This window comes from Lagopus leucura, unplaced genomic scaffold, assembly GCF_019238085.1.
Source record: "Lagopus leucura isolate 7727_CA_CO unplaced genomic scaffold, USGS_WTPT01 Super-Scaffold_1, whole genome shotgun sequence".
In the NCBI taxonomy this organism is placed as follows: domain Eukaryota; kingdom Metazoa; phylum Chordata; class Aves; order Galliformes; family Phasianidae; genus Lagopus; species Lagopus leucura.
The window spans coordinates 39,984,033-40,004,298 of NW_024962250.1; the positions used below are offsets into that span (position 1 = coordinate 39,984,033).

The 20,266-nt window shown below is 47.2% G+C and overlaps 1 protein-coding gene across 5 annotated transcripts in view; it reads right to left on the minus strand.

Annotated features, from left to right (window-relative positions):
* Positions 1-20,266, minus strand: part of MDGA2 (MAM domain containing glycosylphosphatidylinositol anchor 2) — a 315,520-nt gene that overhangs the window by 202,776 nt on the left and 92,478 nt on the right. For all 5 annotated transcript variants that reach the window (XM_042868550.1, XM_042868537.1, XM_042868569.1 and 2 more), the window contains exon 2: positions 18,080-18,219. In XM_042868550.1, the coding sequence (XP_042724484.1) occupies positions 18,080-18,219 (140 nt within the window). The remainder of the gene's footprint in view (positions 1-18,079; positions 18,220-20,266) is intronic.

Consider the following 20,266-nt stretch of genomic DNA (forward strand, 5'->3'; position numbering starts at 1 on the left):
AATTATTCACTGACCATCAAATAAATTATTCAGTGAGCTTTGTGAAATGATCCGAAGACCTGTGAACGATATGGTTTTTATTATTCTCTGAGGATTTGCATTCAGAAGCATTAACTTGCTTCAAAATGAAATACAACTTCACCCTCATGATAAAGAACATGAACTAAGGGCAGAATGACAGAGGCACAGCACCGCTTGAATTCTCAGTTACTGATTTTTATGCTGGCCTTCCAATGCTGGTATATACTATGTTAAAACACTGGAGTCATAAATACATCCTCATAACTTAAAATGCATGGAAATGCATTCACTATAGTTCTTAAATGGTTTGAAGGCAAATAAATTCAAGACACTTGTTTAAATTTTCACCATTGCAAGGAGACTTTCGTATAACCAAAGTCACATGAGTTACAACAGCGATGCTGTGATGAGAAAGCTGAGAATCTGGTGGCCACTGGAAAGTGTTCACAGTGAGGATGAGCTGCTGGGAAGGCCCCATCCTGACTTAGAAGCTGTAAGGACTGAGGATGAAGCTGGAACCACAGCTAGCCACATGCTCCTTGCCAGTTCCATCGCTGCTCTGAGCTGTTGGATCAAAACACTGAGAGGTTTTCTGGTGGTAGCAAACAGAAATTGATCAGATGGAATAAAATCTAAGGCAACGGTCCCACTGTGATGGTTATACAAACCACTGCAGAATGGTATAGAGAAAGCCACCATGCTCATTAAATTCATAGAAACGTGGCATATAAGCTCTGCAACTTTGGAATACTGACTGAAGAGGTAGAGCAGTAACACTTTTAGAACAAGGGATTAGCAGTTGATGGAAGATCATTTTTCAACAGAAGAGGCCAAAGAAAGGCAATGACAGAACAGATTAGGCACGGCTTCCCCCAGCCACTCCAACCTAAGATGCTTATACAAAGGATCCTTCATCCTCAGTGCTTCCTTAAATCACAGTCAGCAGTGCCAAAGGACCTCTCCAGGAGCACTGGGGGTCAGCACAGACCCATGGATACAAACTCTGTGTCCTCCAGTGCAGGAACCACCTTCATGGCCCCAAAGCAGCCACCTTCCCTTTGCTGGGTTTCCATCGCCCAGTTCCCCTGCACAACTGCAGCCTGCTGGAACCCACACCATCCTCACAGGATTCCAAGACATCAAGATCTCCCCTTACCCTAAACAGCTATTTTAGCCCCATTTTTTAAGCAAGGAGATCCAAACTCCAAATGGCTGCAGAACCTTTTGAAGCCCAGTGTCTGGCTTCCCCCAGGGCTGACAAAGGCAGTGACAGATCCCACACTCCTGGTGTCCAGAGGCCACATCTCCTTCCAGCCTGGGGACAGGGATGTGCAGGACAGAACTCTGGGGAGCAGCAGCGCAACCAGAGCACAAGAAGTAGGAAGCCAAAAGCCATCAGCTCCTCTGTTCCCAGAGCTGCTTGTTTCCCTTGAGAGCAGAAAGGCATAAAAACATGCTTCTGTTGTTAAACTCAGAAGACTCGAGTCTAAACAGAGAAAGGAAAAGCTCTCTGCTAAACAGCATTTTTTTTTAACTTTAAAGTCAGTTTTCATAATAAAACTGCATTTCAAAGTGACAAAGGCATCCTGAAATGTAGGCAGTGTAAAACTGATGCTTTTATTTTTTTCCTATTGCAGCATTCCTTAAGGCAGCAGAGCTTCTGCTGCTGCGCTCTGCCCGTTTCCTTTCTCTGCGAGACCCCTGGGAGCAGCCAAGCACTCAAGAGGGCCAGAGCACACCCAGACACTTAAACTGAGGAAGACAGAAGGAAACATCCCTCTTCTCATCTTTCCTAATACAAACCCTGACTGCTGCTTGCACTGGAAAGCAGGAAGGCCATGCTGGATGCTTCAAGGCCAGGCTGGATGTGGCTCTGGGCAGCCTGGTCTGCTGGTTGGCGACCCTGCACATAGCAGGGGGGTTGAAACCAGATGAGCATTGTGCTCCTTTATAACCCAGGCCGTTCTATGAGGATGTTTCTGAGCAGATGTGCAGCCTCCCAACTGACTGACAAGCGTCACAAATAAATACGCCTGTAAACAAGAAAACAAAAGCAGCAGCGGCTGACGCCAGCATGGCGTAGCTAAAATAGGATCACAGGGGAAAGCTATTTCAGTGCAGATGGCGAATGCTATGAGATGGAGACCTGCACAATGCTGGGGCTGCAGGGCCAAAGCGCCACCACCCGCACTGGGCATCGCCATGCTGAGCTGGCACACCTCTGCTCGAGCACATTAAATCCACTTAACCGAGCATCGCAAACCGCCGGGTTTAAATGGCTCTTTTTCCACTGCATCGCCTTCTGCAAATAGCACCAGGCTTATCGATTTCCTGCGATGCAATATCAGTCTGTTTATTTAAACTAGTTCCCATTTTAAAAACTTCATAAGGTGTAATCCGGGATAATCGTGCTTTATTTCAAACACTGCTGATAAACAGCCCTGCTGCACGCAGAGGAAAATCCCTTCCAAATAGTGAGCTCTGGTGACCACTGGGCGCTGCCTTCACATCCTCACTGGACACAACCAGCAACTCCTGAGCCCTCCCTGCATGGCACCCTGCAAAGCATGAGGCAAACACCCCCTTCAATCCCAGACCACCTCCTGAATCAATGCACAATCTCTGGAATCCATTAGCATTAACTGAGCTGTATGAGCTGCTGAGCTGCTGAGCTGCTGAGGTGCACTTTGTAAACTGACAGAGCCAAATAGGAGAGTGTGATCCTGACATTTACCCTATTTAGCTGTGATGGCAATGGATGGAAATGACATCAATTTTTGCTTGAAAGGTGGCAGAACTGGGGAGGTGGGTAGAAGACAGAAAAGGGAATCCAGAAGTAATCTTGAAGCTGCAACTCAGTACGAAATCCTATCAGCAGAGCTAAAACCAGAAAAGATCAACAGCTGCTAAGCAAAAACCACGGACTGCACCAACCCCACTAGTTCTCATTAGAAATCAGAGGGAACAACTGAAATTATCAAGCACAATTATCAAATTATTTCCATTAACATTACAAAAAAAAAAAAAATCCACATCCAAAATATAACCTTGCTGCATGGCTAACAGTAACAAACTATTGCCATGATGAAAGGAAGGCCAAGGATGCAAACTGATTCAAAAAGAACCACAGATTCACAGAATGGCTTGGGTTGCACAGGACCTCAAAGATCATCCAGTTCCAACCCCCTGCTGTGTGCAGGTCGCCAACCAGCAGCCCAGGCTGCCCAGAGCCACATCCAGCCTGGCCTTGAATGCCTGCAGGGATGGGGCATCCACAGCCTCCTTGGGCAACCTGTGCCAGTGCCTCACCACCCTCTGGATGAAGAACTTCCTCCTCATATCCAACCCAAACCTCCCCTGTCTCAGTTTAAAACCATTCCCCCTTGTCCTATCACCATCCACCCTCACAAAAGTCGTAAAAAGCACAATATTTGCAAAAGGAAAACAAATGCAGCACGTGTTTGAGTCTTCCCAACTTTGAGACGAGAGCTTATTTTCAAATTAGAACACGAGAAGAAGAAAATGGATCAGAAATTCAATAATCACCAATAGCATCATTCATGTCTTGTTGAGCTTTCTTGGCATACCTTTATATGACTCCCACCAAGTGCCAAGGAAAGGGAGCAAGGAACAGCTGCCACATATCAAGAGAACAGCAAACAGAAATTAATTAAGAAAAAGAACCTGGTTCAGCACGCAATGAAAAATAAAGGACAGGGCTAAGGGAGCAGAATGTAGAGCAAAGGCTGTGGTAAACATCCTATTATCAAACAAGAGTGAGCAGAGATTTCCAAAGGAAAGACGTAAACTAATCAGCAAATGTTTAAAACTTGTGAAGTTGACAGTCACTGCAGTCATTTATTTGGCACTGCCCAGCACACAGTAATGATCTACAGGGGTGGATGGTGACAGGACAAGGGGAATGGTTTTAAACTGAGACAGGGGAGGTTTAGGTTGGATATGAGGAGGAAGTTTTTCAGCCAGAGGGTGGTGAGGCACTGGCACAGGTTGCCCAAGGAGGCTGTGGATGCCCCATCCCTGCAGGCATTCAAGGCCAGGCTGGATGTGGCTCTGGGCAGCCTGGGCTGCTGGTTGGTGACCTGCACACAGCAGGGGGTTGGAGCTGGATGAGCACTGTGCTCCTTTGCAACCAAGGCCATGCTGTGATTCTGTGATCTGCACCCAAAGGCTCTTCTGCTCTGGAGATACTATTGAGGCTCTGGGCATCTCTCTCCATTTCCACTGTCAGACCCACAGGGTTACCACTTGTTGTTTATTGTGATTTTCCTTCCTTTGGATGGCGTACAAATTTCCTCGATTTTACCAGAGATGTTTAGTTAATTATGTATTTACCTAGTTAGCATAATTGTCTTCAATTATGTAATTAGTGTTCATATGTGTAATCATTTGAACATGTAATTATATCTAATTACGCCATTAAAATGTGCAAGTCATAAATATCTTTATCATTTTGATTGATAGACATACAGGGAGAAAAAGATTCTCGCTTGTTATTTTTGTCTCCTGGATCCCAAAAATGTGCAGGAGAGGACTCAGCCTGTAACAATGCAGTAACTGCTCACAAGGACCCACCAGGACTACAGCAGGGCTGTACCTCTGTAAGCAGAGGTAGTCAGACCACTCAAAAAGAAGGAGCAGTCACACAGCGCAGCGGAGTTCCTCCCTAATGAAACCGCTATCAAGAATAATTGGAGTCATACTTTTTTTGGTGTCTAATTATGAACTTATTGCTATGCAAAACAACTGCAGCCCACACAGAAGACAACAGCGCAGAACAAAACACACAGAAGTTGTCTCCCATGCGAGCACACAGAAATACTTCTGCATCCCAGAAAGGAATTTCCAAGCTCTCATCCCTTAGGCAACCCCTACAGTCACGCTTAGCAGATCGATGACATTTTGAGCTGTTTTTTTTCCCCACTGGCTGCCACTTTTTATGGAGTACAGTAATAGCGCATACCAAATGAGCTGGGACAGACAGCTGAGTCTTCTTTTCAATCGCTTTTGGCTGAAAAGGCAAACATTTACATGTAGATTAAACAGTTCCACTTATTTACAGATCAGCTTCTCCTCTTCAGATTCAGATTTCTTTCCTTTGCTAACATACAGAGCAATCTATTAAAAAAACAAAACGAAGCAAAACAGCAAAGACTGCACGTGCCTAAGCTGCCTAGGGAGTCTCCAGGAGGGAAAACAAGCCTAAAAACACTCTGATAACAGAGTGGGAGCAAGCCTCGGTTACAGAGCACCCTCCAGATGATCTACCACAACAGCCAGGTAGGTGCACAGAGAATGAAGCAGCATAGAGAGATCACAGAGTGCTAATGTAATGGTCACACCAGGAACAACCCAATTTGCTCCCGTTCTATCACAGAATCACAGAATCACCCGGGTTGGAAGGGACCCCAAGGATCATGTAGTTCCAACCCCCCTGCCTAGCAGGGCCACCAAACATACACATTCAGATCAGGTTGCCCAGGACCCCGTCCAACCTGGCCTTAAACACGTCCAAGGACGGGGCATCCACAACCTCCCTGGGCAGCCCGTTCCAGGGCCTGACCACTCTCCTAGTAAAGAACTTCCCCCTAACATCCAACCTAAATCTTCCCCCCCTCAACTTAAAACCATTTCCCCTAGTCCTGCTGTTGTCAGCCCTTTTGAAGAGTTTACTCCCCTCCTGGGTGTAGGTTCCCTTCAGGTATTGATAGGCTGCAATGAGGTCACCCCGCAGCCTTCTCTTCTCCAGGCTGAACAAGCCCAACTCCCTCAGCCTGTCCTCATAGGGGAGGTGCTCCAGCCCCCTGATCATCTTAGTCGCCCTCCTCTGGACCCTTTCCAAAATCTCAATGTCTTTCTTGTACTGAGGGCTCCACACCTGGACACAGTACTCCAGGTGGGGCCTCACAAGAGCCGAGTAGAGAGGGACAATCAGCTCCCTGTCCCTGCTGACCACCCCTCTCCTGATGGAGCCCAGGATCCCATTTGCCTTTCGAGCTGCCAGAGCGCACTGCTGGCTCATATTCAGTCTCTCGTCCATCAGGACCCCCAGGTCCTTCTCTGCCGAGCTGCTCTCAAGGACCACTCCTCCCAGCCTGTACAGGTGCCTGGGGTTCTTCCGGCCCAAATGCAAAACCTTGCACTTTGCCGTGTTGAACCTCATCAGGTTCACCCTAGCTCAGCCCTCCAGCCTGTCGAGGTCCCTCTGAATGGCATCCCTTCCTTCCACCGTATCAACCGCACCACTCAGCTTGGTGTCGTCAGCAAACTTGCTGAGGGTGCACTCAATTCCCTCATCGATGTCATTAATAAAGATGTTAAAGAGCACCGGTCCCAAGACAGACCCTTGGGGGACACCACTTGTTACCGGCCTCCACCTGGACATAGAGCCATTGACCACCACCCTCTGTCTGCGGCCTTTCAACCAATTGCTTATCCATCGGGTCGTCCACCCATCAAATCCACTTCCCTCCAATTTGGAGATGAGGATGTGGTGGGGGACCATGTCAAAGGCCTTGCTCAGGTCCAGGTAAATGACATCAGTCGCCTTCCCTTCGTCCACCAATGCTGTCACTCCATCATAGAAGGCCACAAGACGAGTTAGGCATGACCTTCCTTTGGTGAAGCCGTGCTGGCTGTCTCGGATCACATGCTCATTCTTTATGTGACCGAGCATGTTGTCCAGGAGGATCTGTTCCATGATCTTCCCAGGCACGGAGGTGAGACTCACCGGCCTGTAGTTCCCCGGGTCCTCCCTGCTCCCCTTCTTGTATATGGGAGTGACGTGACCCTTCCTCCAGTCGTTCGGGACCTCACCTGACAGCCACGACTTCTCAAATATGATGGAGAGCGGCTCGGCAACCACCTCAGCCAGCTCCTTCAGGACCCTGGGATGCACGCCATCCAGCCCCATAGACTTGTATTCATTCAGTCTAAGGAGGCACTCTCGGACTTGCTCTGCCCTTACAGTGGGGAGGGATTTACCTCCTTGGTCCCCACATAGAGGTTTGGGGATGCAGGGTTCAGGGACGTGAAAAAGACTAGAATCCTGGCCACCAGTGAAGACCGAGGTGAAGAACTCATTCAGCACCTCAGCTTTCTCTTCATCTGTTGAAGCCAGTTCTCCTTTTAAATTTACCAAAGTAGGTACGCCCGTTTTGGCCTGTCTCTTCTGGGCAATGTACCTGTAGAAGGTTTTCTTATTGTTTTTCACGTCCCTTGCCAAGTTCAGTTCTGCCTGCGCCTTGGCTTCCCTGATCCCACGTATCTACTACGTATCACGTACTTCTATCCGTGAGCCATTCACACACACACAAGTCAATAATTCAGGGGAGTAAAAAAAAACCCACTTCTGTTGCTATGGATCAACATAACCCCAATCAGCCCACTTTGTGGGAATCCAAATACTGATAATGAGCAGGTTGGATGGGGCCCTGGGCAGCCTGGGCTGCTATGAAATGTGGAGGTTGGTGGCCCTGCATTTGACAGGAGCTCTATGATCCTTGAGGTCCCTTCCAACCCTGGCCATTCTGTTATTCTGTGATTCTGTAAAGCTACATGCAAGGGGATGCTGTGGTCTGCAGCAAGGAAGTTGGTTGGTGAGTCAATGTGCTGTAACCTGAGGGAGGTCAAAAGTGTCAGGACAGAAATCTAAAGACTTGCAGCTGCAGGAGCTGGGAAATGATGGGATGGCATCTCTGGTCCTGGCTAACTTATCATAGAATCACTGAGGTTAGAAAAAACCTCTAAGATCATCAAGTCTGACCATCAGCCATTACCATCACGTGCCATGCAGAAGGTCTCAGCTCCCTATGCTTTGAGTCTTCTTCCCCCTGAATTTGGTGGGATTTAAGAAAAAGGCTCTGAGGAACAAGTACGCCTCCCATGCTCAGTCAGGGAACCAGTCATGAAAGCACACACTGGGCTTAAATAATTCCCCCCCTGGGAGGGCATCAGTTCTAGGGCCAAATGGTGGATTAAAGCAGAGGAGGCACCAGCATCAAACTTGGAGTCATCCCACTCCTTCCCAAAGGAACTACTACACATCTGGACTTTGGGATCTAACAGATTTAGTTACTGGAAATGATACAGCAGCAAAACTAACCGTGTCCATCTACAAACACTTCCTGCTGCTGTGGGAGAAGACACCAGGAGCTCACTGGTTTTATTCTCAGATTCAGAGCACATCTTATACAATATCCAAAGAAATGGGAACGACTCCTCCCTTCTGCTCCAGAAAAAATCATTTTCAAGTATTTCCTTAGGAATTATCCACTCACAAACCACAGAACTTGCTTCTGCTTCAGCCATAGCAGATCTGCATGCTCTGCGGGACTCCCTGGGTTAATAAATTCTCTCTCTATTCATCAAATTCTTCCTCTGCTTTGCAATGAGCAAGACCTCTCAAAAACACACCTCCTTACAAAACCACCCATCTCACCTTTGACAATGAAGCTACTACACTTAATGGCCATGGAAAAACAGCCACTTCTGCAGCTCTCCAGAGCCAGTGGTCCATCCTATCAGCCCAACTTCCACCTTGGGTTAAGACACATTTAGAACAAGGAAAACAAAAACTGACAATAAGTGGTATGTTGACTGGATGATCTTGGAGGTCCTTTCCAACCCTGGTGATTCTGTGATTCTACGAACAGATATCCTGTCAGGGGGGAAGATCCAAGGGAAGGGGAGAAGAAAGAGGAGATCCATCCAGAGGAGAAAGATCCACATTTCAGGAAGCTAAAGAATTTCAGTCTTATTCTGATGGTGGGAGATTCATGCTCTGCGTTCTTCAGAAACTTCCTGTAGAGGATTTTTGGCAGCTTTTAAGCTTCCACAAGGGTCAATGTGAAGCTGGTATGGTAAAAATCACCCACCTGGATATCATTTCCAACTCTGCATGATTCTCTGACAGTCTCATTTCAGTGATTGCTGGCAATTTAGCAGCTGCAAGCTCAATATTCTCATCTGAGAGTGTGACTGAATTTTGTGTGACTATCTTTCACTTGCCCTGATGGATTTATCTTGATTTAAAGCATAGGTGTCCAACCTTTGGGCTTGCCTGGGTTGCACTGAGTGAAGAAAAATTGTCTTGGGCTGCATATATAATATAATGCAGCTAATGTATGTACATAACGATTTTATATATATGTATATACTTCATTAAAACATAAAAAGAGAGCAACAAAAATACAAAAACCAGTGGGATATGTGACCTCATTTTTGTGAAACTGATGCATCAGTCTGGTTCAATGGCACTGGCTGCACTTCTTACTGAGTTCTCATTGTGTCCATCAACGATTTTCGATGAAACCTCTTGTGCTTCATCCTTGACAATATCTCTCTGCAAATATACTTACTGCCAAGAAGCAATGACGTGAATGAGGTGTGATTGTGAAGCAAGGGATATCTTACTCTGTTAAGGGAGGTCTTAGAAAAGTCTGGTAAAGAGTCAGGACCAGACTTCTGAGTTGAGTATCTGATTGCAGCTCTATGCATTCCATGTGAAAATTCACAGCGAATGCATGTAGGGTCATTGAAAACACAGTTGCAAGCACACAAAAAATTGGTGATTTTTTTCAACAATCTTGAAGCTTGTTCTCAAAATCCTTTATCAGAATGGAAAGCAAGGTGCATATTTTTTGCTGTTCACAGGACTGTGTTTAATCCATGTACCACAATGCATACAGTCATCAGCCATCACTTGAGTCAGCACTGCCCTGCAGCGCACATCTCCCAGAACCAGGAGAAACAGCAAGATACAAATGCCTATATTATTCAGAATAAAATAAACAAGGAGCACACTGAGCATAAAGAATGCTGCCCATCTTTCTTGTTACAACTGCCCCAAAATATCTTGCACTCCATGATGCGGTGGAGAGGAGGCACAGCTCACACAACTAAGACAACTCCAGCCAATTCTGTTTCTGTACAATTCCCCATCTATAGGCACTAGCAGGAGTCAGCAAATACTAGAAAACATTTCAGAGTGGTGAGGCACTACAACAGGCTGCACAAAGAAGCTGTGGATGCTCCACCCTTGGGGGTGTGCAATGCCAGGTTGGATGGGATCCTGGGCAGCCAGCCCATGGCAGGGAGTTGGAATGCTCCCTTCAAGTACTGTGGCCTTCCAGTACATCAAGGGAGCATATAAGCAGGAGGGGGAACGGCTGTTTGTGAGGATGGATGGTGATAGCACAAGGGGAATGGTTTTAAAGTGAGACAGGGGAGATTTAGGTTGATATGAGGAGGAAGTTTTTCAGCCAGAGGGTGGTGAGGCACTGGCACAGGTTGCCCAAGGAGGCTGTGGATGCCCCATCCCTGCAGGCATTCAAGGCCAGGCTGGATGTGGCTCTGGGCAGCCTGGGCTGCTGGTTGGCGACCTGCACACAGAAGGGGGTTGGAGCTGGATGAGCATTGTGCTCCTTTGCAACCCAGGCAATTCTAGGACTCTGTGATCTTTAAGGTCCCTTCCAACGTAAGTTATTCTATGAAGACATATTGGGGGTGAAGTATTGTTTGCAATGGGTTGTGTTTTCTCTCAGGTTGCTTATTAGGAAGGCTAAACCTTCCTAATAAAACCACAGTTAAAGGAATGGCTAGGTAAGCTCCTTCCTTTCTCGCTTACTGCCTGCCCTTACTTCAACATTCTCATCTTCAAGACTTTCCTCTCACAGCTGAGCCTTTCTAAGATCTGCCACTGAGACAACATCCAAATATCAGCAAATGAGGTTTAGAAGCAAGCAAAGGCAACTCTTGAACTTCCCCTTGTAGATGGGGAGAACGCTGCACACTGACAGGCAGCAGATGCACCACGCAGTGCTTCCAGCTCCAGCAAAGAGCTTCCCACCGAGCAGCCAGCACAGCACTGCAGTGCATCACAGAGCACCTTCGTTATTTAAAGCACGTGCCATATTAAATACTTGGTACACAACCTTACCTTTACCTGATTAAAGTGCAAAGGAAGAATTAACATGTTCTGGCACTCCGTCCATTAAAACGTAAGGAGCGGCGTTTCAGAACAAACAAACAGGAAAAAAAAACAACAACCCACGTGGAGTTGGCTTTGATCAGCTGCAAGTGAAACATAAAAGGCTCCTTTGAAGCAAACTGGATGCTACATCTTCTGCTTTAATTGGAAGGCATTCTTATTAACTGCTGATGTAGCCAAATAAAGTAATTTATGGGGAGGGGGCTATTTGCCGTGGAACAGCTGCTTTCCTATTGCCCTCTGCATATCGTTATTACAGTAATTGTACTCTTGTTAGGGAAATGGATGATGATTTCATGCGACACTCCTCAGTTCACAGAAAGATTTTACAAATGTTCAGTGAGCACCTGACAAAATCCAGCCTGACTCATGACTAAATTAGCCTGCTTTTTATGCTGAGAACCCCTTTGTAAATGTTTGACTCGATAAAGCTCACATTTCTTGGTGAAGGGCAAGTATTTCTATCATTCTTCAGCACTAAAAGAAACCTGATTAAAATTTACATGCCATTTTTGCCGCTGATGCTACGAGCAGTTAATTTGACATTTTCTTCCTCAAGTACTGCACCTGAATTCACACCTCTGCAAAGCACTGCACATGCATTCACTACGCACTACAGCATTTCCCTGCCCTGACAAGAGAAATAAACACTGGGGACAGAAATCACAGCATCCCCCTAGAGGGGCTACACTGGAGGACAAGCAAGAAGGACACCTTTGGAGTTGTAGCAGGCTTCCTGGGACAGAGATGCTCATGCATCTGAGCGCATCACTAAACTGAGTGCACAACACGCTCTGACCGCAGCTGACAGCATTGCTTTGTGTAAAGAAGTGCAGTGACCCACTCTGCAGAGATGCTGGGACCAACTGAAAAGCTTTGGGTTTTTTTTCGTTTTGGGATGCAAGGAGCAATGCATGATCTGCAAGGAAAATATTCAGCCTTTGGAGGAAGGAATAAAAACAACACAGTTGTAAAAACTTGGCTTATTCCTAACGTTCAATTAAGAGGGAAAAATGATTCCTCGTAAATGCAAACGAGACCCTCATATCCATTTGTCTTTTAGAACTTTTGCTTCTGCAATGTTGCTTCTAAGTGCTAAATCACACAGGCTGCAGAGCTGGGCCCCATCTTGGACTGCAGGGCACTGGATGGCAGTCCCATCTCCTTCTGCACTGTATCTCTGATCTGTAAGAGCAGCTGAGCTAGCCCTTTACCCACCCCTCCATTCCAGCCATTGATCCTTCTCTCTAATTGTTGATCTGTGCTACTTCATTGCTTCCCACATCTCCAAAGCCACTCTGCACCACATCACAAGGGAAGGTGCAGTGTGCAAGCAGGGTGCCATTTCTCTCTCCTTGGCCAAGCCATTAGGTTCACTGCACACTTCCTATGGAAAGGAAAATGAATGAAGGCCAACATGAGGTACCCAAGGTGTCTCCCACTGCCACCCTTGTAATACATCTGGTTTCCCAACTTCTCTATTGCTTCCTTCAGTGCTTTACTCATTCAAGCCCCACTGTACTGTTCAGTATCAGATGACAATTAAAGATTTTTTTTTCTTTTTCTCCTGCAGTACAAATCTGCAATAAAAACCCTGCCACATCACACATGGAAAATGGCTGCAACAATACAGATGCAAAACGGGTCAGTCCTGCAAGTCCAGCCAGTCCAGACATGGCTCGATCTCTGGGGCCTCAAACATGGTACATGAGTACATCCCCTACCAGGGACCATTTCTGTTCCTGGCCACACACAGCATCACCCAAACCCAAGCAATCCCTGCTCTTCCCACTGGCACTACTGGGCCTGGTGCACCCCAGGGCACAGACAGCTCTTTAAGCTCCAGAGTGCAGTGCTGGCTCATACCCAGCTGCTGTCCCACACCTCAAAGGAGCTGCACCCCTGCACAACACGAGCAGGGGAAGCCTCTTTGCAAGCAACCAGGAGTAAACACATAGCTTAGCCCTGTGACTTAATAGAAATTAAGAGGCATAGGCTGGGAGCACTGCCCAGAAATGGCAGGAGAAGAATGTGAGAGGGAGATTCTGACTGGATTCTGCAGAAGGAATCCTCAGTGCATACTAGCACATGTTACAACCCAGAACAGGCAGACTCCCACAGCTCTTTGGGGGTAGAGCATGCATACCTGTCTTGAAGGACCATACTATGTGTTGCACACAAGGTGCTAGACTGAATTTATCCCAAAGCCATGAGTGGTTTCTACCCATTTCCAAGCTTACCTTCCCTTTTGTGGCAGGACTGCATCAGTGGATGCAGGCAGATGGAAGGTCAGAACAGGCAGAAACACTTGTGGCCATGAGATCACGTAGGGCATCACTCACTAAGAAACTCAACCCCAGCAGAGCAGACATAACATTCCCACCCACCTAGGTGCAAGGCAAGGGAACAGCCATGGGGGCCTGCCACCCACTGGACGACACCGGGCCACACCGATGGGCTCCACACAGCACATTTTGCTTCACAGAAGGTGACAGGATGATGTAAGCCGAGGTTTGACAGCACACAGACCTAAAATATGTGGAAAAGAATCACTGACAATGAGTGCCAAAATAACCCCGATGTAGGCGAAGGTCTGCCAACACAGCCTCTGTCTCAGCCTTTAGCAGGCAATGGGCAATGCAGGCAGCCCCTGCTCTGTCACCTACCAGCTGCATAAAGCAGCAAGTAAGGTACCCATACCACAGGTCTCAGCCACCTCCATGCTGCCTTAGATGCCACTAAGAGAGCAGATGGACACAGCGCTGGCATCCTAGGGCCACACCTAGGAAGACACACAGACACACAGCAGCATCATCTGCCGTGCTCCCATTCCCAGACAGGAAGGGAAATGATGAATTCTGTTCATTAAAAAAAGAAAAAAAAAACCATGCCCACCATTGGGCAACATCTGGAAAATGATAATTTATGAGTAATGGCTGCATCTGCCCACCCACCGTTAGCCTCACCTGAGCGTGGAATTTTGGCATTTTAAAAAACTTCATCAAGAAAAATTAGTTTCTATGGCAACTAATGGTGCATTTAATAGATCAAGTGATGAGTGCCATGTATAAGAATCCTGCAAATCATGAATAGCAGTAATAGCTCCAATGCTACACAGTCACTGCACAGCTGTTGTGCTGAGGTGCTCCGAGCCTTCTGCACAATTAGGAGCCAAGCTATGTTTTGGGGAAGCACTGTGTACAAGCATTTCCAACTCTCTCCCTTTGCAGCACTGACTGCAGCTTTTCTTATTTCCTCCAGTGGACTTATTGATATTGATTAGACCACAGAAAATTTTTTACACAGTTTCAAAACCACTTCCACTTTGCAGGTGCCACCACTGCACCGAATACATGTTTCCATCTCTCTGCCTGCCTTTAAGTACCTGTACAGAGAGCTCTGCAGGTGGGAAAACAGAATAAAGCCAAAGATGTATTTTCCAAAGAGAGGCCCCTACAAAGCAGCATCACTGCAACACAACTCAGAGCAGATCACAGACTGAGGCACACCCATGTCTGTGACAGAGATACATCAATTGATCAAGAAGTTAAAGGCAATGCCTGGAAAGACAAAAAGGAATAAATGTGCACTTTGGTAAAGCACACAGGAGCACTGACATGAGGGAGAACAAAACTATTTCTTCTCCCAGGGTCCCAGCTTTGGTACATCCTTTCAAGAGTGACCCATGAGCCGCACTTTCTCACTGCCTTTTTCTCTCTTGATGTATCCAGAAGGAAGTGCAATATGATGGAAAGGAAAACCAGGCAGACAGTGCGCCAGTAACAGTAATGCAACAGTGTGCAGGAGGCTGGAACACAGCATCATCAAGGTCTGCTGCCCTTGGGGATGATCCATGGGATGGGGCATTGAGAAGGATGGTCAGCCCTGGGGACGGCAGAACACAAAGCCTCTGAAGACCCCAAGTGTTACAGCAGCTTACAGCAGTGGTCTGAAGCTCACACATCATCATCATGCTCCTTTCAGCCCAAGAGGAGGGCAACAAGCAGACAAACATCAGAGAAGAAGACCTGATGGCTCTGCAGTCAGGCTGGCTCCTGCTGACCTCCCTGAGCTCAGTGCCTTGACATGACCCAGCCAGCAGTGCCAGCACCCGCTCCAGCCAGTTGCCAGCTCTGACACCTGCCTGCCTGGCTGCAATCTCAAGGGGACCCACAGCAAGAAACTTCACACATTTTCCTCCACTACTTTCCTTTTTCCATCCTCTACCATTAGCTACTTGGCTTCTAATCTGCCTCTCCACAGCTGGGGAGACCTACTGTGAGCTAAGTATCAGGAAAGCAGGTGAGTGCAGCTAATTGGCCCCAATAACAAGAAAAAAAAGTGTTTGTTAAGCAGCGTGCATGATTTTAAAGTCTCTTCTCTTGCAGGTGTAATTAACTGTTGCTCCAAACCCCTGGATTTTAAGATGCTCAATTACAAACTCAGCTCGCATATCAGGAACAGAACCTGATTTCAGACAAGAAGTCCTCACAGTCCTTATCCCACCACCTCTCATGAATGTTGACCATCCTCCCAGCAGCACACTGTCCACCTCAGCACCTCCACAAGCTGCACCTGACTTGCTGTGTTTCCTCTTGCACTGATCCTGTGCAGCAACCTTACATCTGCTGCTTGTAAGAACCATCTAAAATCGTACAATCACTGCATAGCCTGGGTTGCAAAGGAGCACAGTGCTCATCCAGCTCCAACCCCCTGCTGTGTGCAGGTCGCCAACCAGCAGCCCAGGCTGCCCAGAGCCACATCCAGCCTGGCCTTGAATGCCTGCAGGGATGGGGCATCCACAGCCTCCTTCTGTGCAATAATCACAAAAATATTCAAGTAGTGAATTACCTTAGAATGTGGGTGGAAGGCAGAGCTCCCCTAAAGGACCAGGCAGGATGCATCCAACCAGCAGTATGAAAAAACACCTTGTGCTGTATTTAAAACACCCTGCTTGTATTTAAAACACCCAGGAGTAATAATTGACTGGTAAGAGAAGTTTTATGGCAATTGCTAACAGCAAGCCACATCTTGCTGATTTTACATCCATCTCGATCTCCTGTCTGAGCTCGATGCCTGCTTTTCCCCAATAGTCCTACTGACAAAAGAACACTGCTGAGATTCATCACAGCCTTGCTTAAGAGAAGGCAGATTTTATGGGCACAGAGTCCAAGGGAATGGAATCCAGGGGTCTGCAGCTCCCATAGACAAGGCATGCTGAAGTTTAAACACAGCAACGCAAAAAAACTAACAACAGCAACAAAAAGTCTCAGCCTCATCTTTGGGGTGGGAAAGAGGGCTGTAAAAACTGAATGGAAATTTAATAGGAAGGGGATAAAAAGGCAAACGTTCAAATGTAGCCCTGCCAAGCCTCCTGTGTTCTGCTGCAGAATCACCCATCTGAGGCCACCACAGCTATCCCCACCCCTGAGGCAATTAATCTGAACATAAAGTATGGCAAATCTTTGAGAGCTGTAGCACGAAAGTGAGTGCAAGGGTGCAGACGGAGGTGCCGGATGACAAAGAAAATCTATAAACAGGTAAAACGAAGAGAAATCAATTTTCTATCCTGAATCTCAGATGAGAGCAGAGATTTTTTGAGAAGGCAAAAAGGAAGCCATGTGGTCGCTCTCTTGATAAGAAGCTTAGGTTGTACAGTGGCTTTTTTTTTTCTTTTTGATTCAGCAGCATCATAAGCTTTGTGACTGCTTAACACAGCACCATTCATAGCCAAAGCATTTGCAGGCAGACAACAGCATGCTGCCTCTTGGGTTGGGGAAGGCTCTTGCTCTTTGATTCCTGCAGCTTTGCACCAAGCACATGTGAGCCCTGTTGGAGGAGGTGGGTTGGGAAACATTCTCCCAGAGAGCACACTTGAAGTATCAACTTATCTTTATTCTTTCCTGCTTGCACATGAAGTTGCTATTTATTTCCATCCAAAAGCAGTTGCTTTGCATCTAAAAAAGATGTGAAATAAGGCTGGATAAGGAAAGGTTGGGGGGGTTGAAGGAATGCAAGAAAAGCAGCAGGCAGTGGAACATTAATTAGTTTCAGAGAGGTGGCCACATTCCTCCCTCCCTGAGCTTGGGACAGATCCTACCCTGCCCATTGCTCTACACCTCGCCCCTGGAAAGAGTCATTTTCATCTGCAGTAGTTCAGATATTTCAGCATTTGCATGAAAGTCTGTCATAGAGTGGCTCTGAAGGGAGACAGAAAAGAACCAAAAGCTCTTAAGGAAGAAAACAAAGAACGTGAATCAACTGCATACATGGGTAAGTGTAGAGTTGATGGTTTCATGTTCCATCCACCAGGGGAAGTTCAGGTTGAATATCAGGAAACATTTCTTCTGCAAAAGAGCAGTCAGGCACTGCACAGACTGCCCAGCATTGGTGGGATCACCATCCCTGGAGGTGCTCCTGAGCCATGGAGATGTGGCACTGAGGGATGTGGGCAGTGGGCATGGTGGGGTGGGGTTGGGATCTTCTGGAAAAGAAATGTTTTCCAACCTCAATGATCCTGTGATTCCATGTAAAATAACTTCACAAGGTGCACATGGAGAAGGGATGGTGATGGGGATACCAAGCAGCTCCAGCACAGACTGACCAGATTATCTTTGAATAAATGCTCTAAAATAATAGAGCCAGGCCTGGAAAAGGATAGTTTCCTTCAGTTTAACCTCAGTTTCCTGCAGGATCTCAATGCCATGGTTCATGCCATGCTCATGGCCAGGATATGGGAGCTCAGTGAGGCACCCCCCCCCAGCTCAGCCCATTTACTCTGATGCGCACCACTCTCTCAGCACTCCCTACCTTCACTTGTATTTCCTTCTGCCAACCTCTGCAGCCCCACATCACACCACAACATTGCCAGTTAACCATTCACTCAAAACCCATCATTTTTTGTGCCGATGATGCTCCTTCTGCAGCACTGCAGCACCGAACCCACAAAAGCCCTGACGAATCCTCCAGTGGATCCTGACGCATCAACCTCTAACCCCCTGCAGCAGAGCAGCAGATGAAGCTGTCCCAAAGAGTTGGGTGGGGGCTCACCTGTGGTCGGGGATGGCCGGTGACCAGGCAGGTCAGCTCCAGCGTCTCACCCTCACGGATGGTGTAGACCCTCTCCGAGTAGCGCTCCTCCTCGATGTTGCACGCCAGGCCTGAGTGCACGATACGCACGGTGGGGGGGGCTGCAAGGTGCAAACAGAGAGCAGTGAGCACAGCACCTGGCCATCCCTGCCCTCCCCAGCAGCAGACCCACATCGGGTGCCAAGAGATGGCCCGTGGTGCTCGGCCCCATCTCGCGGTCCCCAGGGTACAGCCTTCACGAGCTCCTCTGCTTTCTGGTTATTTTGGGCTCCATTCCTAAATGAGCTCTCTCTTATTGTTCTCGTCATTATATATCTTTCTAAACTTATTATCGCGTGCATTATGCAAATGAGGCGCCTTAATTAAACCATTAAAATTAAGCAGGAGAAACGGCGGGGCTGATGCTGCTCCTTCTCAACATTAATACTGAAATCCTGTTGCTGCCAAAGGGATCAAGGCTTGGAGCTGAACAAACCCTCACCTTAATTTTCTTGTAAATGCAGTCCGAGCTGCAGGACGTGACCATGTTCTACACATTGTACATGTAGGAAAACAGCAACGTTGTTCCTGATACCAAATGTACAAATTACAGCTCTGTTTTAGCAATTCTCCCGTGGATGTTCCCGGCTGTATCTTTATTTCTGCAGCATGAAATTCACAACTATTAAAATTTTCAGACAGTGAATCAATAGGAGAAGAAAGTGGAGCTCCAGTTATAACCCCGCTGCCAAATGAAATAACAAAAGCTGAAGAGATAAATGGTAATTCTGGTGGGGCTTAAACACCCAGCCCTCTCTGCTCATCAGCGTGCTGCTCCAATGGTGGACAAATGCTTTAGTCCTAACTGAAGCCTTAAATGATCGAGAAAGCCAGAAAGTGGAAGAAAAATAGAGCCCAGAAGGACTTGATCGTGCTCCCACCATAGAACCTGCATGCTTTTACACCGCTGCTCATTGCCTTTTCCTCAGCCCACCTACAGACAGTGTTCCTGCAGCTCTGCATGCAGCTTTAGGCACCACCTGCTGCACAGCGCCTGGATCTCATACAAACACTGCCCTTAATTTCAATTCTGGCCCTCGTTCTCTGAAGGCTGAAGAAAATGAGGTTCAAGGAAAGGACCTGAGCAGGACAGTGCCGGGTCAGGTACAGGAGCAGGAGGAGAATAATTATGTCAGGCTGCAATGGCTAAGCCTGATACTCCTCACTACCATGCACTGCTCCCATCCATCTCAGTCTACTATATTTAGATCATTTCTCAATGTGCTTGGCTTAGGTTAATCCCTTCAGCAAGCATTTCAGAAACCTGTCCTCCCTGCAGAGACCGGCGTGGGAGGAAGAGCTTTTGCAAGCAATAGATGCTTCCCACATCACAGTGTGCCCCCAGCCTGACGGCACGAGGCGATCGGCTCCAGGAGGGACCAGAGAGCAGCACAGAACAGCTTGCTGGCACTGCTCAAACCTAACGGCACTGCAAAAAGCTTCCCCACCAGGCTGCAGCCAGACAAGCACGCCTGCTTGGTCTGCTTTGCCTTCCTCTTGCTCAGAACTGCCTTGTGACCTCCCCACAGCCCTGCAGAGCTGCTCCCTGTAGGGATGGAGACCCTGTTTGCTGCTTAGAGGAAACAAATAAGACCTCTAAACCACTGGGCTGCTCTTCACTGTCTCTCTGCCATGCCAGAAATGTCAGAGAATCACAGAGCAGCCCAGATTGCAAGGGACCTCAAGGACCACAGGCATCTATTCCTTGTTCTGCCACACACAGCCGTGGTACGATGAGCTCCACCCCACGGCTGGGTACCATCTCCCACAACACAAAGCATAAACTGCTGACATGCAGAAGCAGTTCAGCACAGATGAGGAGACCAGATAAAATTAGGAGAGTCAGCAACATTACACTGACATCCTGCTGCCTTTTACATTTGTATTATATTAATATGACATTTTAATTCATATTGTATTCATATTATTTCAAATTACGCTTGAAGCGTAATTTTGAATTTGATTTAGTGTCTGTGCCACGGCTCCACATCTGTTACGTTTGAAATGGCAACACAGAAAAGAAAAAACAACTCCTTCTGTATTAGTATAAGTATATACTGCTTTAAGAAAGATTAAAACGAATGCAGGAAAATTAAAAATATTCTTCCT